This window comes from Chelonoidis abingdonii, chromosome 1, assembly GCF_003597395.2.
Source record: "Chelonoidis abingdonii isolate Lonesome George chromosome 1, CheloAbing_2.0, whole genome shotgun sequence".
NCBI classification, from domain to species: Eukaryota; Metazoa; Chordata; order Testudines; family Testudinidae; genus Chelonoidis; species Chelonoidis abingdonii.
The window spans coordinates 368,448,676-368,473,641 of record NC_133769.1 but is presented as its reverse complement, the minus strand read 5'-3'; the positions used below and the strand labels follow the sequence as shown (position 1 = coordinate 368,473,641).

The 24,966-nt window shown below is 47.0% G+C and overlaps 1 protein-coding gene across 5 annotated transcripts in view; it reads right to left on the bottom strand.

Moving 5' to 3' along the window:
* The window catches only part of STIM1 (stromal interaction molecule 1), a 174,623-nt gene that overhangs the window by 4,522 nt on the left and 145,135 nt on the right, over positions 1 to 24,966 (bottom strand). For 2 of the 5 annotated variants that reach the window (XM_075061862.1, XM_032767117.2), the window contains 5 exons: positions 20,157 to 20,334; positions 16,242 to 16,409; positions 11,915 to 12,015; positions 10,545 to 10,780; positions 4,847 to 4,913 (listed from right to left, as the gene is read on the bottom strand). In XM_075061862.1, the coding sequence (XP_074917963.1) occupies positions 4,847 to 4,913; positions 10,545 to 10,780; positions 11,915 to 12,015; positions 16,242 to 16,409; positions 20,157 to 20,334 (750 nt within the window). Of the gene's footprint in view, positions 1 to 4,513; positions 4,914 to 9,313; positions 9,451 to 10,544; positions 10,781 to 11,914; positions 12,016 to 16,241; positions 16,410 to 20,156; positions 20,335 to 24,966 lie in introns of those variants that run through there. The other 3 variants (XM_075061860.1, XM_075061861.1, XM_032767114.2) reach the window with 3 other exon arrangements.

Here is a 24,966-nt window from a genome sequence, read left to right as displayed (position 1 = left end):
GATTGGCCAGTGGTGAGCCAATCCTCAGGGGATCTTTGGTCTTTGCAGAATGGAGAAGGGAGAGAGAAGGCAGGGAGGGCTGCAGAGCCATGAGTTTTCCTTTGCACCCTCAGTTCTGACCAGCTGTCGGGGTGCAATGGGTTCACCTGACACTGCTGCAGCCAGCAGGCTCCACGGCTACCCCCGCTGGCTCTAGAAAACCCTCTGCCGGACTCACGGGACCCTGCGTAATGAGAGGTCAAGTGGACCATGCTCTTGTTCGATGAAACTGCTAGGGCTTCACCTGGGACGTCCTATCCCTGCACAGGCTCCTCTCACAGGGCGAGACCCGCATGTGATGGCAGCCTTTGGTACGGGCCCCAGGGACCTTGACCCACTCCCCACGCCTTCAGAGCCAGGGACTACAACCACCCGCCCCGCGGTAGTGGTTGGAGGTCGGGAGGAGAGAGGGATCCAGAGACAAGAGGGACGAGAGAGAAGGAAGCAGGAAGGGTGCAGGGGAAGAAGAGAGGTTAGGCACTACCATCCTGCCCAGCTGTTGGTCCTGAACCAGCCACTTGAAGCCAACACAGGCCAAGACTTTCAAAAACCGGTGCCTTCAGTTAAACTGCCGAGCCCTCCTTTTGGAACCAAATCGGTGGCCTGGGTTTCTGAAAGCTGGGACGCCTAGCGGCTCTTCTTGGAGTCAGTGGGTGAGATTTACCCCTATGACTTGGACCACAAATTCCATTAGTTTTCACAGGACTTGTGAGTCAGAAACCCCCAGCCACTGACTCCCGTGGGAGCAGCCAGGTGCTCAGCTTCATGGAAAACCAGGTCACCAATTTGGGTGCCAAAATAAGGACTCCGGAGTTTAACTTTGGGTCCCTGTTTTTGCGAGTCTTGGCCGCATCGTTACAGTGTTTGACTTTTCTTGTAAATGCAGCCAAGCGTGTTCACAGGCACCAAAGCCACGTGGCTGACAGTGTGAGGCCAAGGGCATGAATGTCTGATTTACAGATTGCTGCATGTTCTTTCCTACATTCACCAACTCATCCTAACTCACTAGTCCAGGTCTGGCGAGTGCCGCGGGCGGATGAGGGGAGGGGCACAGGAGCAGGATGGGCAGCAGAATGTGGAAAAATGGAAGGGGAAAGGTGGAACACACGGGGGCTCCTCACCTGCCCCCATCTCTGCTGCCCATTGATTGCTTTTCTCTCAATGGGCTTCCATTGCCCGTATCACACGGGCCCTGGGATGAGATACTCTTGGCCTTTCTACGGATGGATTCAAGGCCGTTCAGCCCGAGCGTGAGAGCAGCGCCTGGCTCCCCACCCAGTACATACGGCCCTTGTTTTCCTTTCTTCTGTTCCCTGCCTTTGCCAACGGGGGCCCAGCTCTACCCAGGCAGCGCACAACAGCAGCGTCACACAGCTTTGCTTACAGCAGAGCTGGGCCTGATCTGCTGTTTGGTTACACAGCTGCTCTCAGCATCAAGCAGTCTGGGACTGGGAAGAGGCCTCAACTCACTGGGGAGCCCCATCATTAATTCCCACTCCCCCACCCCATCTAATGGCTCTGGCACCAGGTCTCTGACAGCCCCTGCTCCCACCTTATAGACGAAGGGCACCCAGGCGGAAGACTCCATCTCCCGCCCCCTCCCCACCACACGAGAACCACTGGGACAGCTTAGGAGCAGGCGGTGGAGAGCAGAAACCTTTGTGCACAGAGCATCCACCACCCCCATCCCTGAATGTTAGCATTCAAAGACACACACCAGTCTCCAAAATCAGAACAGCGCTGACCTTGTTTGCACCAGGTCCTCTGAAGCCAATTGCAAAAGAGAAGTGAAGAGTGAGGAGTTTGTGACAGTCAATCCAGTGGCCTGGCCTTTAGAGAAGGGTCTGTCAGTATTTGCAGGACATAGAGGAAGCAGATGGCTAAGCACGATGCAGTGCCCAGAGCTACTCACTCTCTTTTTCCTTAGGGGAAAGGAAGAGGCTGGCAGAGACACTTCCCTGGCAAAGGCTCGTCGGCAGCTGTCTCCTGGGCGTTGCTGGAGCTAAAAGGAGCCATACATTATATCACAGAGTTTGGGGTGGTACTCGCCTCTGTCACGGGGACTCATGGGCTCTGTTCCTGATTCCAGCACTGAGTCTCAGAGGGGGACTCTGTGCCTCAGTTTCCCCATGTCATGCTCATCTCTCTTGGGGATGTTGCATGGCTCAATTGATGTCTTGAAGGGGCTCTGAGCTCCTCAGACAAAAGGACTAGAGAAGTGCAATAAAAAGATGCAATCTGACACAAATGCAAATGAAACAAGAGGCAAATGAAGCCTGGGGGCCTAACTGCCTGCTCTCCTCCCACCTCGGGCCCTTGCTTTGGAGAGCGTACTGGTGGCTACCCTTCCAGGAGACAGTCTCAGTGGGGCAGGGGTGTCCATTGCTAAGGAAGTGCCCTTTTGCCAGCAAGTCTCCTCCCTGGGCACAGAGCAGAAACAAATTCAAAATCGCGCTCTTTCACTGAAAATGACAGAGCCAGGGTCAGAAGCGACCACTGTGATCTTCGCCAGGGAGCTGAGGATCAAGCCAAGCCCCCTGCTGCCTCTGACTTACGGGTCTGCAGGCCTGAGCTTTTTGTAGGCCCAGCAGACATGTACATCTGCCCAGAGGAGCAAAAAGCTCTGGGGAATAAGATGCCGCTTCTCGTGACAAACTGCCCTTCAAGCTGACGTCAAGGCTCCTAGCGTAACCCCCTTTTCCAAGGACTGGACACTCGGTTGTAAGAACTTACTCAGAGCTGTACCTTGCCACAGAAGCTGTTTCCGGACCTTTACCTGTCCAACGAGACAGGTCTGACTGGACTGAAATTTGGCAAGCACTTCACCTAAATTATAGTCAAATGGTTCTTTGCTCCCCTTCCACAAGCCATAAATGAACCAAGACGGTGCTGTTTAATAACCCACTATGGAGCACGGGCAGGGCCACTTTCCCACATGAATGTTCACAAGGCTTGTTGCTCCAGAATGCACACATCTAAACTGCACGATTAGTTTGTGCTTTACAAGAGCTGTGATTTGTGGCCCATGGGCCATTAGGAACATACTAAATCAATAGCACTCGTCTCGGAGAGATCTGCTTTGAGACACAAAGGCGGGGCGTGAGAGTCGGGCAGCTGAAGCCCAGGCTGTGGAAAGTTCTGGACAAGTTGATTATCCTGGGCAGTATGTACAAGTAGGACGACTGCTACTAATGCAGTCGGCTGTGCTTTGCACTTCTCTAGCATCTCCTCCGATCTCCAACCATTTGCCACTCACTCATTATTTAACACTGCCACTGAGCTAGGAGAGAATTCCTAGTTTTACAGATGAGGAAACTGAGTCCAGAGAAGTGAGAAGTTGGAAGAGAATCCAGAACACCTGAACCCAGAACCCTAGTCCCAGACCCTAAGCACTCGACCATACTCCTTCCGTAACTGTGTGTTTAAGAGCAGCTTCTGTCCTGAACTAGGGCTTGCTGGAAGTTAATCTAACAGTGGTAGGTTCTCGGCCTGCTATCTTCAATCCCATGACCCAAAAGGTGCTCTCAAGACACATCAATGTGATAAGCGGAGAAGCTTTTCCTGTTTGTTTTCACTCATTGTGTGTGAACTGAATTGTGGCGGAAGGCACCCTGGGCAACACAAGAAGTGGAATCCTCTACTTCAGCCACAGAACAGCTAGCAACATGAGCAGTGTCAGCACAAGCTCTTGTCACAGTGGGCTTCAGCTATCTTCTAGAAGGACCCTGTCTAGGGAAGAGGAAGACATTCCGTTCCCATGGCCTCTCTGCTGACACTGCTCACAGGGCTTCTGATCAGCAGTGAGATGGTCTGAATTGGACCCACTAAGTCATTTCCCATAGGCCATCGAACAGCCATCACTGCCTCCTACTCATTACGGACATGGACCAGACTACAGCTGGTAACCTACAGCTGAGACACTCATCACTCGGCCATCCATTGCTGAGATACAAAGGAGAGTGTCAGTCTGAGCAAAACTTCCCTGGATCCTGCTGACTCATGTCACCCCCTGAACACAATGGGGCACTTCAGCTCCTGCCGCATGCTGCCAGCAGTGCTCGCCAGGAGCTAACCACTTACGCTCATTTGCAATTTGCTTGGGAAGAGCCAAAGATGAGACAAGGTTTCAAATCAGGTTAGTGTTTGTTTGATTAGTCGTGTTACCTTTGTTCCCGCAGGCATAGCACCCAAATAAAAGACCGATTTATTCGGAGACACAGACAATTCTCAGCCAAAAGCACAGCACTTCACTGGTTAATCACCACTGAGAGGACAGATGAGGCACTGGACCAAGCTCCTAAAATGGCTCCGCTTACATGGGAGAGAGGCTAAGGAAGCAAAAGCTGCAGAAACCAAGGAATGATTATATCCCGAAGGGAAAGGATACAAGGACTCCAAGAGGAAGAACGCCACAGCAAGCATCAGTTCCGAGGCACGGCAGGCTAAGGGAGCTAGAAAAGAAGTAGCAGTATACCCAAAGCTTTCAGTGCGGCAGCGAATCCCCGAGGTGACATCAGGAGGGGGCAGGTCAGGGGTGGAGTCCAGCTGGAGGATATAAGAGGAGGAGGTGTGATGGTAATAGATAGGATGGGCATGGCAAGCGGGAGAAGATGCAGTGGTGGTGGTGGTGGAGGAGCAAGAGGTGGAAGAAGTGGTGGTGGCAGATGCTGGGCTGGTTCCATGAGCGTCGGAACTAAAAGATTGTCCAGAAGTGAGGCTGTGCATTCGACGGAGAGCAACTCTGCCTGTCAGGTAATGGGCAGGCTGGCCCGGCTCGTTCTGGCCATGCACATAACTCTCTACCAACCTCTGAGATCCGAGGGAGTGCTGCGGGTCCACGACGCGCTGGCGGACACCGCTCGGCAAGGGGGCAGCTGTAACGACAGAGAAGAGAACACTGAGTGCAGCTGGAGAAGAACCTGTGCACTAAACCAGCCAGGCTGCACTGGCATAAAGCCACCATCCCATGTCAGCATTACAGGTCACAGAAAATCAAACTCTATGGCAACGGAGCACCGCTTTGGTCCTTTCAGCCACCCCACCCCGCCTGGGGTGCTGGGAGCTGTGCTGATTTGATACAGAAGAGGCGTTACGTCTTTGCTTCTGCTTCGATCAATGACCAGCCCAAGAGAAACAAGATTTTACATTCCTTATTTGATCCCCATGCTTGTCATAGGTGACCAGAGAGGAGTGTGCACTATCAGAGGTTTATATTACTAGCTTGAGACTGACGCAAGGAGTCTGATTTTGATTTTACTGATACCAGTTCTACACCAGTGTATTTGCACTGATTCCAAGGAAATGCTCCAGATTTACCCCTTTGCTGCTGAGAGCGTGATTTGTCCTTTGATTAAGTACAATTGCACTTCAACTGAAGCCCAGGGAAAGCTTCCATTAAGGTGCAGAAATCTCTCAGAGCTTTCACTGTGTGCCGTTGTCTGCAGGGTTGGATGGCTGAGATGCCCAGTGCAAGACAAGGGAGTACTTTTTGAGATGTATCAGCTGGTCTAACCAATGTTAGTAGGGATAGTTACGGTTTTTCATCATTTACACCCACCAAGAACAGATCTGCTCTGAAAAATGACATCAGCCAGTTCCCTTTTCACATCAGAGTGCTCAGTTTGCAAGATTTTTTTTCCAATATCAAATTAATCTTAGGCTCTGAAAGCCAACCTGGCTTCTTTCCTTCTCATGCATTGTCACAGCTTTTTATGCCAGAAAAGATCATTGCGATTATATAATCTGATCTCCTACATAGCACTAGCCAGAGAACCTCACCCACTCTTCCCTGCATCAAGCCTATAACTTTCATTTTAGCGTATCCTTTAGAAAGGCCTCAAATCTCAATACGCTGATTTCAAGTGATGAAAAATCTACCAAGCCCCTAGGTGAGTTGTTCCAATGTTGTTAATTACCCTCAAAAAGTTGCACCTTATTTCTAGTCTGGATTTTTCTAGCTTCAGCTTCTGACCATTGGATCTCATTGTACTTGCGTCTGCTAGATTAAAAAGACTTGTGCTGTATGTACTTGTAGACTGCAATGAAGTCTCATCGAAAGCGTCTCTTGGAATAAGGTTCTGAAGCCAAATTACAGGCGGACAAGTCAGTATAATCTGAAAGCAGTGAGGCAGCACACATGTCACTGAGGGCAGAGCTTGGCCTGCAAGATCTAGGAGTAATTGTTCAGATGCTCCAGTGACGAGCGCAGTCTAAAACCTACACAGACTAGTAGTGGTGCTCCCCAGGCCAAAAGACAGAAAAAACATCGCTACTTATATCTGCTGTTCAAGGCACTGCACACTGATAAACTTGGAGCACCAGGAGGGCATTACAGAGTCATTTCTCAGAGTAGAACCGACTTGGGGTGAAATTCGCCCCTGGACAGGAGGCCAGCACATGGCCTAGGCACTAAAGTCTAACTTGGGACATAAGCCAGTCCCTCTGCAAAGGGTAAATCTCACCCTCTGAGAGTGGAGAGCACTTGTAAGATAAATCCTTATCCAGTGCACACTGATCATTTATAAATTTATGCCCAGGAACCAGCACAGAGTGGAAATGACTACCTTCAAAGTCTGACCATTCCCAGCTGTGGATTCACAGCTTGCTTTAGCTGGTGTGTGTAATTCTGGGCTGTAATGCGTTTCTAATGTGGTAATTATAAGCTGCAATGCATTTCTTGCCTGAACTTCCATACGGATTTTTTTTTTAATTGTTGAGTACCAGAATCCTTGAAATAAAAAGTTCATGATATTGACACAAAGGATCATTAATGTTTAGGCCACCACCCTTTCTTTCTTGATTTCCAGTCTCCTGGACCCTACCCAACCCAACTCGGTGCTCCAATGAGGAGAAGCTAGGACGTGACACAGGAAGTTCTCAACTGTTGCTTGCTAAATGCAACCCTGGTGGAGCTGTGCTTGGTGGACAGTAATTTTGCACAGCTTTATAGCATAACAGTGATATCTGGTGGCACTCCTACATCTCTGTGCTCTTCCATTCTAAGCTCCAAATCCCTTAAACCACAACAGCTTCTATCCAGGGTGCCTGAACTTTACCCAGCTGAGGGACACCCCTCATTTGCCTGAATTGGAGCAGATGAGTCTTGCCCCCGTTTTCAGTAAGGATATATCCTGCAGCGACTTCTGGTATCTGCAATGGCCACTGAGATCAAGACAGAGCATTGCATGCTGAGACACAGCATTCCATAGGCTGCATCTCCCTACGGCAATCAAGGGTGACTGTGGCTACACTTGTCACTGGGCGGCACTTTGGGCTGTCCTGTTTTGTGTGTTTCCTTTGCAGGGGGGTTCAAAACTTTCAGGTGTCTAAAGATGCATACTCATAAGACAGTGATGTTAAAAAGGTGAATGGACAGAAAAGCTCAGAAGTGAAGTACAGGGAGAGCTCTTTTGGGAATTGAAGAACCAGCAAAATGCTGCTGTCAAACCCACTCCACAGCTAGGAGAACAGGGCATCCTGTGGTTCAAATACGTACAGATTCCGGAGTGATCACTGCCTGGGTATAGTGCACTATAAGGGGAATGTCAGTGTACAGTAAGAAATGCAACAAAAATAATCCAAACAAACTGCTGTCTTAACACTCTCAGGGTTAGCCACACGCTTTCCTCCAGGAGATTCCCACTGATGAGGGTCTCCGTTCCCTTACTGCTACTCTCTGCAACCAATGATTCTTTCAGAGGCCCTCTTTGACTGAACAGCCTAAACATTTCTAGAATTTCTTTCCTGCTGGATCCTGAACTGAAATCGACCTAATAAATCAAGTCACGTGGAGCTAAAATTGAAGCTAAATTTCTAGCCCCTGAAACACTCATCAGGAAGGTGGCCGGAGGAGAGAGCTGGAGCAGCAAGGGGCCAGATCTGGGAGCTATTCAGGCTATACACTCTCCTCTTCTTCAAATGGAGCTCTGCTGATGTGAACCAATGCCGGCACGGTCAAGCGGCCTTGGTGGGGTCTTACTCAGCCTTCTGAGGAGCAGCTTTTCTATCACACAGCTTGAGGAGGAGGAAACATTTGTGGGATTCCAGATTTCCTGAGGAACTGAGGGCTCTTCTTTCCTTACTGGGACACATCCTCCTCTCCGGGCCTTTCCCCTCCTCCATGCTGGGGCAGTTCCCTGGTCTGTCCTACACAGAAGGTCAGACTAGATAATGACAATGGTCTCTTCTGGCCTTGGAATCTATTAATGTTGTTCATCTCCCAACTTCGTCCCTTACACTCCTGTCATGTCCCAAGCTCTTATAGTGAGCACGGGATGGGAAATCAAGGCTCCTAGTTTCAAATCCTGCCTCTGTCTCTGTGGGTACGTGTACACGGCGGTAAAGGCCCTACGACACAGCCGCAGCTGGCCTGGGTCAGCTGACTTGGGCTTGGGCTGCAGGACTAAAAATTGCTGGGTAGACACTCGGGCTCCAGCTGGGGCCCTGCATGGGTGGAGGGTACCAGAAGAACGTCTACACAGCAATTTTTCAGCCCCAGCACCCGAGCCCGAGTGGGCTGCCCCAGGCCAGCCATAAGTGTTTACATACCCTGTGTGGCCTAGGGTAACTCACAACCTTAGTGTGTCCCCATTTTACATGAGGATACTCAGACTTATACATATGAACAGATTGTCCATCAAAGGCCTTGATTGCTTTTCTGGGCCTGGCTTATTGCCTTGGTACTCCAGGTTTACCCCAGCATAATTCCACTGAAGCCAATGGAGTTCCACTGCTGTAAGCCAGTGGTGGATGAAACCCTAACCATCTGGTATCTTGCTCCCTACTCTGTTGATTAGCAGGATGACCCCAGCCTCTTATATTTTAAAGGCAGATCTCCTGGAAGCTCCACATTCTCCCTCCGCCATCACACACAGACAGGCTCTGTACCGTGACAACACTGAGGGAGGATTAACCAGTGGAAGTGGGGAATCGCTTGAGATGTTCCCTCCAAGCAGGAGCTGTACGCGGTCTCCACTGTGCTGTATATAGCATCAGAACAATCAACTCTGTGGCTGACATGACCCCAAGAGAGGGAGAGCACTGTTGTCACTGATACTCTGAGTCCTCCAGGAAGGGGGAGGGGAGCAGCATTACTCTCGAAGCCCTGACCAAAACTGCCTTTCAAACCTTGGTTTTAAAAATCCAAAGTGAGGAGGGAGGAGCTAACATGCAATTCTTCTTCATCCCAGCAGACTCTGCCCAGAGGTTAGTAAAGTTGCTAATGTCTCACTGGAGAAGAGCGTGTGAATTAGTTTTTGTGCCAGAAAGTTGGAAAAATTGTGGATATATTTTAGTCCAGTGGGTGAAAAAAAAAACACAAGAGAACCAAACCGGGGTATTTCCAGAGGGACAGATCCTCCGTGGAGATAGACGAGCGGTCACTGAACCTGCGCCCCAAAAGCCAGGCCGCATCTGGGGTTAGCCAATCAGGTTTGAAAGGGAGAGAGAAAAGTTTGATTTACAGGTATAATCATCACTGGCACTCAGCAGCATTCTCAACCCGAACGGGACAGGAACGGATCAACCACAGAACTGCCCTCCTCCCATAAGGGGCCCCTGCACACAGACAATGGCACCTCCTGAGCCCCCGGAGGTTGGGCAATAGTGACACTGAAGGGTCACTCATGTCGGGAGCCCAACTTGAGATACCATGGGCTTGATCTGCAAAGGTGCTGAGCACATACAGCCCCCCGTGAACCAGACAGGCTCTTTGTTGATGTTAATCAGCACGGCTTCATTACGTCACGTGAGCTGGCCTGATTTTCACCGGCTGAGAACCTTGGCCATTGATTTGAACAGGAACTGTGGGTGCTCAGTACCTCAGAAACCCATGCCCTAGGGGTCTCCCGTGGGGCACCCAAAATCTAAGTTGTGAAAATTCAGCCAAGGGGCCATACTATGTATGGATCAAATTTGGAGTCTTCACTCCAATTTGTACTCAGGGGTTTCCATTAAGATTTGTGGATATATTTTTGCCTGGTTAAATCCTAGCCGCAGGTTCTCAGGAACCCATTTCCTCAGGCAAATCTCTAGCTGGCACACCTGCCATGCTTATAATGAAGCCATCACTAGTAAGTGGCTCCAAGTCAGACTCAGCCAAGTTATTGCTGGGACCCACTGCTCCTCCAACCGTGCAGCACTGCCCTCTCCTCCTCTGCCCAGCTCACACTGAGAACTTCCTGCTCTGTCTTCACTTCTACCCTAGGCCGCCACGAAGAACATGGGCAGCAACACGTCTCTCCATCATTGGAGCTAGTAAGTACTTCTGGAGTTAATGGCTTCCAAATACCTCCATCAATGGAGGTGGGGCTTCTACTGACATGCCAGCACTAGAATGACTCTCACACTTTCTCTGTTGGTTTAAAAATCAATACGGCTACACCGTTCCCTTCCAATATATCCCAGCTCTCTGCACTCATCTATCTAGAGTATCACAGTGCCCTCACTTGAGCAGTAGCTAAGTGCTAACTCGCCCCAGTGCGCATCATCTAGCAGAGGATACATACACTGCATGGACATGGGAGACACAATCTCTTCGTCCAGATCATCCAGATCATCAGTCATGATGAAGTGCGCTGGGTTGGGCCGGGAAGTGCCCACCCAGCTGGGATCGATGTTCAGGGCTGTCACTAGCGTGTGGATGCCTGGGTTGCTGACAATCTGGAAGCCACACAGCAGCTCGATTTGGTGCCAGCGGTGTAGGCGCTCCCGCAGTGCAGCCGTCACTTCGCTCAGGGCTTGCCTGAATACAAGATTCGAACAAGGGAAAAGGAAAAACAAATGAGGAACAGTGGAAACAAATTACACCGGATAGAAGATCCCAGTCAGTCTGGAACAGGGAGTCAGAAGGTTAAGCTGAGATTCCTCCCTGTGTTTATTTCTCCAGACCTCCTTGCAGAACCTTGCGTAGTAGCCACATCTGAATGGGATTTTTCTGTGTGTTAACCCCCAGACAGATTCTTAGATTCTTAGTGTGACAACAAGAGTCAGTGTCAAAGTATCGTGATACAGCTCTGAGCCACGCAAATCTCAGAGTCTTGGGTTGGGATTTTTAAAGCTGACCAGGAGATTTTAATTCATTTGGATTTTAATGGGCGCTGTCAGGCTAACACCTCTAGCTGGCTTGGAAAATCTCAACCCTGGAAGGACATTCTATGACTCTATGACAAGTAAGATGAATGAATCAATTTTAAGATGAATAAGCTAGTGGTGTCTGAAGCTTTATCGTAGTGATAAATGAATGACCCTTCAGGTTATTTGGTGGGTAAGTGTGATGGAGTTCACAGGTATGTATCTTCTCAAAATCCCAATGAATGCTTCCGCCATGAAAGGAAAGGATTTACAGGAATATATCTATCAGCCATACGAACTACTTTACCAGCCACCGAGGGAACATGGTCACAGCATATAGCAACAGGCTAGTGCAGGAAACCCTGTCCAACTGGAACCTCAGGGGAGAACATTCCTCTCACTGAGCAGAAACGTGGGATCTGTAATACCTGTAAATGGTCGGGACTTCAATTTTCCACCTTAATGGGGTAAAATGTTACTAGTTACCCATTACATTTCACACATTCACCAAAACCTGACAAATGTGAATTAAATAAGGATCAGCTTCTACTGAGGCGAAGGAATAGGCCAACGAATTCATGCTGTGCAACAGAATGGATTTAGAACAGGCTGTGCAGAACATGCACTACGGAATGACTCTTCCCTGGGGTCAGGATCTGTAGAAGTCTGCTGTACATCTGTGTCTTTCCCCAGTGAGTCTAAGCAAAATGAGACCAGCCTTGCGGACACGCGTGTGTTACAGCCGCCTGTGTGGGCGGGGAGGGATTTGGGGGAAATGGCAGGAAGACATGCGGTGGATACTCACTTCGCAGTTAAGATTTTATGATCAACGTCGTCTAGGGATGAACTGTGAGCAACATGAAATGTTCCAAAGAGGGTGTTTCGCTTCTTTTTAATTTTTTCAGCCTGAAATATATTAACAGAAAAAGGTCACCGGAACAATCAGCCCTTGTGTTTCCTCCAGGACAATAATCTCCTAAACAGGATAAGACAGAAATAGTCCTGTGGCTGTTTGCACACAAACAAGTGGCTTGAACTGTCACTTTATCTAAGGACGTTATGCCATGTAACATGCTGGCTAGGGTGTCAGCTGAGAGCGGAGTTAGGACAAGAGTCCAGAGCACCAGCTACAACTGCATAGCTAAGGATTCCTCCCGCACCACAGGCTCGTTACAAGAAAGACCAACGAAAGCCTTATCAACAGGAACCTAATATCCTGAAATGGGGTTTGCCTCCTCTAAAGATTCAAATATACACCATGTTCTAAAGTCTCTACATACAGATCCTCGGTCTTTACGCTCTAATAATGTTTGCTGCAGAGTTGCAAAAGGCAAACTGGGGGCAGGAATGCGGCAGCTGACACCACCCGGGGAAATGGCTGAAGCGCTACAGCGTTTGTGGTCAGAATGTGGTAAGACCGACAAATTCATATTTGTCCTGTCACCTCTGACTGCTGTACAATGTCAAGACAGCCAAGCACATTGGCTGCAATAGCTTCCTGCTCTCTGCTGCTCTCTGCTTCGCACAGAAGATTTTAAACAGCTGGGAACAGAGAAGTGACTTGGCCAGTGAAGACCACATACACATTTTACATGTCAAAAACATCACTGCCCTAATACGTGTGACCCTTGGGGCCGGATTTGTTCTCACTGGGGCTGTGGAGAGCTCCTGTCGCAGACGTTTCACAATGCATGACACTGCACGTAACAGCTAGTTATGCACATTAGCAGGTTTAAACTTATCCACCAAAGAGCCACTTACTCAGTGAGCGGCAATGTGGCCCAGTGGTCTGAGTATGCAGCTGGGAGCCTAGAACTCAATGGTTCTAACCCAGCTCTGGCGCTAGTTCACTGTATAACATTGCACAAATCACTTCATCTCTTTGTGACTCAATCTCCCCAGCTGTAAAGTGTCTGTAACAACTGTGCTGGGTGCTTTAATTAAGGTTTGGGCAGCACTTTGAAAAGGTAAAACCTTACACCAGTACCTGATATCATCATGGACCAGTATTAGATATCGTCATGTATCCACGGTCATCAAATGTCCATGGAAACATGGATTAATTGCTCAGCACGAGTACTAAAAGGCAGCTGAAGCATATACGAACAAAATCAGAAAGGCTAATGCACAAAATAAGTTACACCTGGCAAGCGACATAAGAAGAGGTTCTATAAATACATTAGGAGCAAGAAAAAGATGAAGAAAAGTATAGGGCCACTACTTAGCAGGGAAGGGGCACTAATAACTGATGGCATCAAGAAGGCTGAGGTGTTTAATGCCTATTTTGCTTCAGCCTTCATTAAAAAGGTTAATGGTGACCAGATGCTCAACACAACTAATATAAAAAACAAATGGGACGGACACAAGCCAAAACAGAGAATGAACAGATTAAAACCATATTTAGATAAGTTACATGTATTTACACTGACAGGGTTTGATGAAATTCATTCTAGGGTACTTAAGAAACCAGCTGAAGCAATCTCTGAATCATTAGCAATTATCTCTGAGAACTCAAGGAGGATGGATGAGGTCTCAGAGGACAGGAGAATGACAGGCACAGTACCTGTTTTTATAAAGAGGACCCAGGGGATTATAGACCAGTCAGCCTAACTCTGATATCTGGAAAGATACTGGAACAAATTATTAAACAATCATCTTGGAGCACCTAGAAGTTAATAGGATTAAAAGCAATAGCCAACATGGATTTGTCAAACCAACCTAATTTCCTTCTTTGACAGGATGACTGGCCTAGTGGATAGAGGAGAGCTGTAGAAGTGATATATCTTGATCTTAGTAAGGTTTTTCACCCAGGCCCACAGAACATTCTCACAGGCAAACTAGGGAAATGTGGTGTAAGGTAATGCACATTGGAAAACATAATCTAACCATACATTCAAAATGATGGGGTCTAAATTAACTGTTAATACTCAAAAAGGAGATCTTGGAGTCACTGTGGATAGTTCTCTGAAAACATCCACTCGACATGCAGCAGCAGTCAAAAAAGCAAACAATGTTAGGAACCGTTTGGAAAGGGATTGATAATAAGAGAGAAAATATCATGATGTCTCTATATAAAGCCACGGTATGCCCATATCTTGCATCCTTTGTGCAGTTCTGGCCACCCCATCTCATAAAAGATATATTTGAAATGGAAACAGTACAGAGAAGGACGATAAAAATGATTAGAGATATGGAACAGTTTCCATATGAGGAGAGATTAAAAAGACTGGAAGTGTTCATCTTAGACAACAGAAAACTAAGGGATGGGGGATAAGATCGAGGTCTATAAAATCATGAATAGTGTGGAGAAAGTGAATAAGGAAGTGTTATTTAACCTTTCACATTACACAAGAACCAATGAAATTAATAGGCAGTGGGTTTAAAAACAAACAAAAGGCAGTACTTCTTCACACACTGCACAGTCAACATGTGGAATTCCTTGCCAGAGGATGTTGTGAAGGCCAAAACTATAATGGGGGTCAAAAAAGAATTAGATAAATTCATGGAGGACAGGTCCATCAATGACTATTAGCCAAGATGGTCAGGGACACAACCCCATGTTCCAGGTGTCCCTAAACCTCTGACTTCCAGAAGCTGGGACTGCACTACAGGGCAGGGATTACTCGACAATTGCCCTGTTCTGTTTATTCCCTCTGAAGCATCTGGCAGTGGCTACTGCCAGTCTACCAGATACTGGGCTAGGTGGACCATTGTCAGACCCAGTGTAGGCATTCTTATGTTCTTAGATGAAATTACTATAAGGTGGGTGGTTAAACGGTTGAAAGACTGTACTCAAAGAGTAGTAGTCCATGGTTTATTGTCAGACTGGGAGGATGTATCTAGTGGGGACCCATAGGGTTTTGTCCTTGACCTGGTACTAGTCAATATTTTTATTAATGACTTGGCTAATGGAGTGGAGAGGATGCTTATAAAATTTGCAGATGACACCAAGCTGGGAGGGGTTGCCAGCACTTTGGAGGACAGGATTAGACTTGAAAATGACCTCGACAAATTAGAGAATTGGTCTCAAATCAACAAGATGAAATACAATAATGACAAATGCAAAGTACTGCACTTAGGAAGGAAACATCAAATGTAGAGCTACAAAACGGGGAATAAGCAGCAAGGCAGTAGTACTGCTGAAAGGGATCTGAGGGTTATAGTGGATCACAGATTAAACATGAGCCAACAATGTGACTCAGTTTTGAAACAAGCTAATATCATTCTGGGATGTATTAACACGAGTGTCATATGTAAGACACGGGAGGTAACTGTCCCACTATCTGCAGCATCAGTGAGGTCTCATCCAGCCTCCCGTGTTCAGTACTGAGCACCACGCTCTAAGAAAGATGTGGACAAACTGGAGAGAGTCCAGAGGAAAGTACCAAAAATAAAAAGCGGTTTAGAAACCCTGACCTATCAGAAAAGGTTAAAAAGCCTGGGCATGCTTAGTCTTGAGAAAAGAAGACTGAGGGGGAGACCTCAAATATGTGAATGGCTGTTATACAGAGGGTAGTGATCAATTGTTCTCCATGTCCACTGTGTAAGACAAGAAGTGATGGCCTTCGTCTGCAGCAAGGGAGATTTAGGTTAGATATCAGGAAATCTTTCTAACTACAAGGATAGTTAAACTCTGCAACAGGCTTTCAAGGGAAGCAGCAGAATCCCCATTATTGGAGGTTTTAAGAACAGACTGAACAAACACCTGATAGGGATGGTCTTGGTTTACTTGATCTTGCCTCAACACCGGGGAAGGGTGGAGCAGTGAACCAGAGGACCTCTTAAGGACCCTTCCAGCCCTACACTTCTATGGTTCTATGCACTGAGCAACAGTCACACCCTATTGTCAAGATGTTACACGGTATCTCCCCAAACCAGAGCTACGAAGTGCAACACGTGGCAATAGGACTGGGGTCAAGTCCCTGCAAGCACAGATTTCCTTATATTGCGCTATGGCAGGCAAGCAAGATCAATCAGAAGGTGGTTCGCAGAAAGAAGAGATGGGAGCAGGCAGGAGAGAACAGCACAGAAAGAGAGACGTTCTAAGTCTATGAGGCTGTAAATATCTATGGATTTCACTCCCCAGCCTCAGGGAGGGAAGAATTTAGGACTAAAGAGACAGAAGTTCTCACCCCCTCTTTGGCCACCAGCAGCTGCTTCTCCGCATTCTGTTTCTTGATGTTGTAGTACTGGACCTCCACTTCGTGGGTCAGCTGGAGCCATTTCTGCAAGGCCTCTGGTGCAGCCCAGCTGCAGTGGGATTCAAGTTCCTTCTCTGCATTCTTCAGCGCCATTCGGACCTGTAACGGAAACAGTCACAGCAGCAGCATTACAGGAAGGCGTAGGAGGGGGAGGGGGACCCTTTCATTCCAGTTAGCACTCTCCAAGGTAGTTCCTTCAGCAGATAGCTGCTTTCAGCCCCAACACTTGTAATGGCACCAAAAAGAAAAAATCTCCAGCAAGCCTAGTTTCACTCCTGGCTGTGGCTTGGGGTCAGTATAAGAGGGAGACTTCCTGTGCCCTGAGCCAATGGGACAACTGTGCTACCAGGGCGGTAGGACAGCACCATTCTCTTCCTCGGGAATCATCCTGCGTGGGAGAAGTTGCTGCATGAGCAATTGGAGCAACCTACAGGACTTGCCTCCATTCTGCAGGCTGGATCCCTTTCTGATTTGTTTTGCTCTACAGTTATCAGGAATTGGGCTGTGGTTGTCCCTTATCACTTCAGCTACCAGCTTGGTTAAGCAGAATGTTTATGCAATGCAGATCTGGTCCATCTCTCTAAGTCTGTGAAGATGGAGGGCCTGATTCTGATTTACACTAGTGTGAGGGAAAAGAGGAGTAACTACAGTTGATTTAGTGGAATAACACTGGACTGGATGAGAGGAGAATCAACCCCAGACTAAAGATATTCAGAGTGTTTATCTCCAAGCCCTGTAAATCTCTGTCCCCCTCCCTTCTGATCTGCAAGGTATGGGATTGCAGCTTTCCTTCACGCAAAGACATGCTAACAACTCTGAGCAGGCAGCTGCCTCTTTTCAGTGCAGTGACTAAACCAAACACAAAGGGCTTGTTAAAAAGAGACTTTCACACTGGAGCAAAAAGACAGAAACATTTCGACACAAAGTGTGCTGCTTGGTCAGTATAGTCACATGTTCCATCCGCAATTCCGCTCTCTGCAGCCCAGCCAAGCCTCTTCCCCGGCCTGGACTTGAAGGAACTCTGAGTTCACAGGAGAATCAAAAACCAGGGGTGGCAAGCACAGTGAAGGCACAAAACCCTTGGACAAATGTGTGGCTTTGGTAATCATTAACAAGAATTTACACATATTTAGTGTCTTTCATCAGATCTCAAAGTGCTTTGCAAATATTAAACCTCAAACAATGTCGATGAGGCATTAGCCTCGTTTTACAGATGGGGAAACTGAGGTACAAAGAAGCTAAGTGGCTTACTCGGAATGACAGCAAGAGCGGGTTAGAACCCAGAAGACCTAGTTCCCTGCAGTGCATTCTAACCCCTAAATCACTTCACTCTCAAACCTGATTAGAAACACAGATGGTTTTACTGTGTTTAAGGCTGTCTTGAAGGGGTAGATAGTGTGCTTTCTCTTTTAAAGCACTAACACCAACCCTAAATGTTTTAAACAGGCCCCTTTGATGACTACACCACACTTATTCCACTCATTTAGGCCCCATCTACAGTACAAATACAGCTCTCCCCGATTTGATATTCACACAGGTAACGTTTACAGTGTGGGCAGAACCTAACCATGTCCCTGTAACTGGGACAACACCTTGGATTGTTAATAACGGAGAATCACTTGCGTTCTCTCTGTTCACTCTGGCCCTGATCCAGCATCCTGTGACCTCAATGGAAGTCTGTCCACTGACTTTATTGGGGGTTGGAGCAGGTCCTGTCTAGGGTTCAAACCACATTAGCACCTTGCTAGCAACAAGCATGTGTCAACATAGCTCTGGCGAACACCCTTTCTTTTTCCAGGATAGACAGCTGCACACTGGACTGAGAATGTAAATGTTTAAAGGAATCTCTCAGTAAACCCAGATCAGTTTCCTTTACCGTGTTAACTAACTCAGCTCCATTTAAGCTGCATTTGGCTTGAGCATTATTTCTAGCCAAGGGCATCACACTACACTCAGACATTTGAAATTTCATATTCTATCTGTCAGCACATTTGCCAGTTCATCTAGAGTAGTGGGTTTCACATTTTTTAGGCTGTGAACTTCTTACCAAATAAAGCAGTCTACCGCGTACCCCATGTGAGATAAGGTCATAATATACTTTATGATTAGATTGCCACGTCTTACGAAACAAAATGTGTTGTCTGCCAATACAGGATTTTTCTTCCACACCTCCGACAAGAGCTCACGTACCCCACTTTGAAAGCCACTGGTCTAGAGGGACTTACAAACAGCCACATTCCAGAGTTAACTACCCACTATTTTACTACTGTCTGCAATTTTAACAAATGTTAAACATAATTTCCCTAAATTGTTCATAGAAATACAGGGACAGCATCATAATCTTCATGATGGACTAAATTCTCCACACCAATCTCAACTTCCACTGATCTGATCTCCTACCATACATGGAGTTCTGTCCTCTCTAATCCATCTAGGTTCTGACCCCACACCCAACCCCATCTGAGTGCCTGGGAGTGCTGAGCACAGAGGCAGAGGAGAACCATGGAGATGAACCACTTGGATCTGAGACTGGACATTTGCTCAAAATGTTTATGAACAGCAGGGTTCACATGGAAACAAAAAAATCTGGTTTGGGAAACTGAACAGGAAGGTAGCAGTGTAAAATGACAGAAAGAGAATCAATACATAAAGGGGGAAAGGGCTCTGGAAAGACTGAAGCATGAGCAGGGTTTATAATATCGGTCGGGTTTGACATCACTGGAAGGGGTCAGTGTGTAAACTCTAGTACAGATGAGCCCACCTCACTAAGGCGTGGCTAACTTTACTCTCCAGTAGGAGACTCCAACACGGTCTTTGAAAAACCAGATCATCTTAGCATCATCAACTGGTGAAAGAGCAGCTCAGATTTCAGGATTCACAGGGACCCCAAAGTATCCCAAAAGCGACTTTGACAGGTTGCCTTTGGCTTGTACAGTCAGTGGGAGTGGCTAGTGAATTACTTCTGTGTCCTCTAGTTCATTTCAGTGGTGATTATGTTACATCACACAGTGCACGCTGAGTGGATAAAGCCATTACTCACCCACTCAATGAATCCCACAGGAAGGCCTCTAAGAAACAACAGATTGGTTAAGTCACCGCTGGCTTCAGCTTTCATTACAAATTTAAAGAAGCAAGAAGGGGGCAATGGGTGTGACTTGACACACAATGCAAACAATACAACTTGTATTTATATGACAACACGTGGGTGGCTGTGCTAGACTGTAGTGTATTTTAAGGTGTATTTGTGTGTGATAGCCTAAACAGGAAACTACTGTCTTGGGAAACTGTATGTAAATACTCAACTCTGGCAGCAGGTGTTTAAGTTGCATGGAGGCTCTTAGAGGAAGAGGGGGATGGGGGTGTTCCAGAAGCAGGTTAGAACGAATTTAATTGCTGCCTCAAGTTCTCCTAAAACACAGTATGTAAAGTGCCATACAAAGGGGAAGGGGCCAGCCCCCTGGTTGGGTCTCAGCACAGAAGGATCAGAGGTATGGATCAAACTCCATACCTTCCCTTCAGGGATGGCAGAAGCTGTGGAGTGAGGGGCAGCACATTCAGCACTGGAAGCGCGTCTTGCGTTGCTCTCCAGGGATCCCCTCTGGTAACTGCATAGAGCAGCACGGATGGGCCCAATGAGAAGGTGCCTTTGGGGGGAAAGTATTATCTGAGGAAGTGGAAGAGATAGTTGGATCTCTCCTATCCCTAAGGTCAACTGAGAGAAAGGTGGCAACAGGGCACACTAAGTAGAGTCCAGCTGTGTTTCCCAGGGGGATGCAGCAATGGCCATACAGTGTGTGGGTGTCCCGCCCCCCGTTTCTGCTTGTACGTATGCTATGCAATACTTGCCTGCTCCAGCTCCTGCTCCGCGTATTTCTGTCTGCTCAGCTCGTTCTCCGTCCCCTCGCGCAGCTCCCGCAGTCGGTGTGCCTCTTGCTTGGCGATGCTGATCTCATCTTGGAGCTTCTTCTCCAGATGCACCTTCTCCACTTCCACCGTGCGGTGTTCCTCCTGGGCCTTCTGCAGCCTAATGCACACAGGCACATGGAACTGCTAGTGCATGCAGGGCTGCGTGTCCCTGGGTGAAGGAGCCCACTAAGCAATTACTGCATGATAGCTGCACACTCGTGAAGACATACAAGGCCAAATTCTGCTCTCACCTGCACTGGGGTAAACCCAGAGAACTCCACTGATAACAGTGGAGAGATGCTGCTGTAAATCCAGAGGGAAAGCACAATTCAGCACAGAGTCTCTGTGGCACTGAAACGCCAACATTAAGAAAACTCAAAGAAAAGTTTGCCATGAAACTAAATGACCAACTTCAGATGTTCAGCCACGTTCATTTTTTAAATACTAGAAGAACACAAGCCACAGTCTGATGTAATGCGCTGCAAATTCATTTGAGTCTTCTGCGCATTCACAGAAACCCAGACACAAAGGCCTTTGCCATTATGGAAATGGATATAATCTATATCACTCTACTCCAAGGAGGTAAATACTTGAGTTTTAATGGGCCTCGGGACGTTACTGTGCACATGTATATTTGCATATGAGATCTGTCAAAATACTCCATTTCCCACTGGATCCAAATTCAGACACACCCTCCTCTGAGGAGTGGTTAATTTTCTCCAACATGGGATTAAATCAGTATTGATTTTGCATGGATGCAAGAGAAAATTACAGATCATTTACCCTTGGATCAGGGAAACTGATGCTGGCGAATCCCAGGATTTTCAAGGACCCAACACTGCTCTGTTCAATAGCTTTCCGGGTACCCTTGCTCAGCCTGCTGGGTAAGGCTTTTTACTGCATTTTCATTTGCTTCCAAGCCTCTGCTGCTACCTCCCTCTGACACAGCCCCCTGGCGCTGCAGCCCCGTGAGTACACCGAGGAAGAATTAAGCTACAGAGGAAGAAAACATGAGCTGCAAAGCAGGAGAGGATGCACTAGGACAAATTCTACCTGACTCGCTCCAACTGGCCTGTACAAAGAACAAGGTCACTGGGGGAGGGATAGCTCAGTGATTTGAGCATTGGCCTGCTAAACTCAGGGTTGTGAGTTCAATCCTTGAGGGGGCCTTTTAGGGATCTGGGGCAAACATCTGTCAGGAATGATACTTGGTCCTGCTGTGAAGGCAGCGGACTGAACTTGATGACCTTTCAAGGTCCCTTCCAGCTCTGTGAGATAGGTATATCTCCACATAAAAAAAATCTCTAGTGTTTGTCACCAAAACCACTTCAAATTCCAAATGTTAGTTATTCTTTAAAATAAACTAAGTACAATGATCATTTCTAACAGGTAGACTGACTGCCAGTTTTAAGACAATGTTTCTGCAGCATTTATTCAGTTGAACTGTGTGTGTTTGTGGGCGGGGTTCACTTTATCATTTAGGCTACAAAGACTAATGATGTATAAGTACCTTCCTGGGGAGAAAACACTGGGTACTGGAGTATTCTTTAATCTAGTGGAGAAAAACAGAACAAGAACCATTGTTGGAAGCTGTGCCAGACATATTCAACTTAGCAATAAGCAGGGCTTAATTTGTGCCAGTCCCGAGCCCCGGCACCTCTGGGCCTGGCAGTCCCAAGTCCTGGCACCTCTGGGCTTGCCGCATCAGTTATGAAAGTAAAAAAATTGCCTGAGCCCTCAGCACCTAATTAAGCACTGGCAATAAGGCACTCTTTTTTAACAGGGTCATTAACCACCGGAACAAACTACCAACGGAAGTGGTGAATTCTCCATCTTTTGATGCCTTTCTAAAAGATGCTTTAGTCAAACACACATTATTGGGCTCAGTGCCAGGGTAACTGGATGAAATTCCATGATCTGCGGTGTCCAGGACGTCAGACTAAATAATCTAATGGTACTTTCTGGCCTTAAACTCTGAGCTGTTTTCCTCTTTTCTCCAGAGATCCTGTGCTACAGTAGAAGGTAAATCAATAATAGCCGGACACAACAGTGTGTTTAAATAGTAGAGACCTTCTGACCCACAGTGCATTGTGAGGACACTTTTGTCCCTTGTCCTTGCAGGTCAGGTTACGGTCCCAACTTAAACAAACCCATCCTTTCTATTTATACTCCAGGTTCTGGTCAGTCAGTTTCCTTTTTAGGATTTGTTGGAGTTTTAGGATAACTTCAGTATGGTTTAGTAGTTACGAGGATACAAGCTTTCTGAGGTCAGGCAGGCATAAACTGAGCCAATGAAACCATTATTGGGCTTAAGCGTAAAGACTCAATGACTGGCTACTAAAATAGCTATAGACCAGGCTGCGGAAGACTTTTAAAAACTAAACTGCAAGATGAATCATCCCAGCTAAAAGCAAAAGCATTTCCAGGCACGAAATCTTGTCTTATTCAGGGTATCCAACCCCCAAAATGGAGTAACAGCCCAGTTTCTGATTATTTACCCCCCTTTCCAAACCAAAAGAAGGGGAAGGACTGTGAGACATGTGCAGCACAGCAGCTCTGAGGTGCACCAGGAACAAACTGCAATCAAAGGCAAGGATACCTGCCCAGACCACTAGAAGCGTTGGCTGGCAGGTTTCCTTTAGATGTACTAGGAGTAATCAAGACCCTCTGAGGAGAGATGGCAAGGAAAACCTCCAGCCCCAAGAAGAGTGACTGTTTGCAGGAAGCAACTTGTGCGAACAAACCAGATGCCAGGAGGGCTGACTTTTGTTAAAGCTCGAAGAGGGATAGGGAAGCAGAACTTGCCTGCACGAGACTTTGCTTCTATGCACAAGACTTTGCGAAAAGCCTGGTTCATGGGCCCACAAATCACCATTCAGATACAAACGAACAAAACAAGGTGAGGCTGATCCTTATCGCAGAATTCTGCTCTGTGTAATATACACATTTAGACTGCTCTCTTCGAGACCGTGTACAAAACTAAAGGACTCTATCTGCCTTCTGTTTACTTCATAGCCCAGATTTAAAAAATGGGAAGAATGTTAAAGACGCATTTCGAAACATTACTATGCACAAATGAAAGCCATGCTTTGGGAGCAGAGGCTAGAGGGGAGCAGTCCACTGCTCCACTTACGAGTGCAGTTCACTGAGAACAGTGTAAACACAAGTCTCCTCATGGTGTAGAGATGGCAATTCAAAACAAAATTTGGATGGGCTGGACTTTCTTCAGCCATTTTGTTGGCTGTGCTGCTGGACAAGGGTTTATTTTCAATTTACAGTTCTGCTGAGAAACACAAAATGTTTTCAGTCCTAATTTTAAAAGAATCCTACGGAGACGTTCCAAGTTTAGAGATAAACCCACGCTCTCTGCCTTCCATGGATCATTGCTCCATCACTTCCATGCTAGCTTGTTAACACTCCACACACATTAGAATACCCTCTCTTTAAAGGGGAAATGTCCCTGTGGCATGTGTGTCATTGGGGGGGGGCAAGGGCAGGAAGATTAATCCTTAAGATTTCTCTTGAATGCACTAGTCAGACTTCTTCTGTTCCCCACCCTTTAATGATTCATGTTTCATGAAAACGACAATCCATCATTTCCTCTGGTGCTCACCAGAGACAACAAAAAACTTTCCCCTGCATGTTCTCAGTCACTGTGACTAGATTCCCACACACACAGTTTTAGACTGGTGGAGCTCCACTGAGTTCAGTGGAGTTATTCTGAATTTACACTGATGTAAGTGCAAGCAATCTGGAAGACTTCCTGGGAACAGTCTCCATTAAGGGATATCCTGTAAATGTTTTAGATTAGAACAGAATTTGGCTTGCTGGATCAATCTTTCCTGCTCCAGGTATCTCAACGCCCCTCACAAAGTTCTAAGTGAGGCAATGGAGTAGCCATTTGACAGGCCGTGGAAAAGGTATTATGTACTCAGCATCTGGGACAGACACCTGTTTCAGTGTAACTCACATCGTTTGTCTGGAACCCAGATTATTCACAATTTTTCAAAGAGAACCATGGAAGGACTTCCATTTGGACCACTGAAAGATGCCTTGTACATAGCATTCTCTATCACTGTGGCACCTAAGCACCTCGCAGACTAATCAATGTATCCTCTCAGCAGCTTGTGAGGTAGGGGAGTATTATTTCCTTTTTACAGAAGGGGACTGACTCTACCCTGGGCAAGTCAGTTTGCATAAGGTCACCAGGGAGTCTGTGGCCGAGCCAGAAAATGATCACTCCCCTCCTTCCTTCCAGGTCAGTGCTCTATCCACAGACAGTCCTTCCTACTCTAATGCTCTGCAGACCTGTCAGGAGGAGCTTTTAGCCATGCCTGGCGTGTGCGGTTTCAGGTTTCTTCCTGTTTGGCTTTAGATAACATTAGCTAATGTTCACCGACATCTCCTTGTTTATGTTGTCCTATCTTCAATGGCAGATCCCAAGGTCATGTCTTACACAGCATGTTTGCAGCAATGTTAGTATTTAGGCCCAATGCCTACAGGGTAACTTACTCTTGAATCCCCAGCATAAACTCAGCAGTTACCTCCAGGTCCTACCTAAAAGCATACACTTAAAGGTACAGAGTAAAATTCAGATGCTCTCTACAGTAATTATCTCAATGGGCAGTCAGACTTCAGCTAGGAAATCCTAACGGTTTCTCACTTCAGTAAATCCTTTTTCTTCAGGGAACTGCCAATCTGGCAATGGTAAAATTATACACAACTCTGAAATGATTTGTTGCTCAGAACT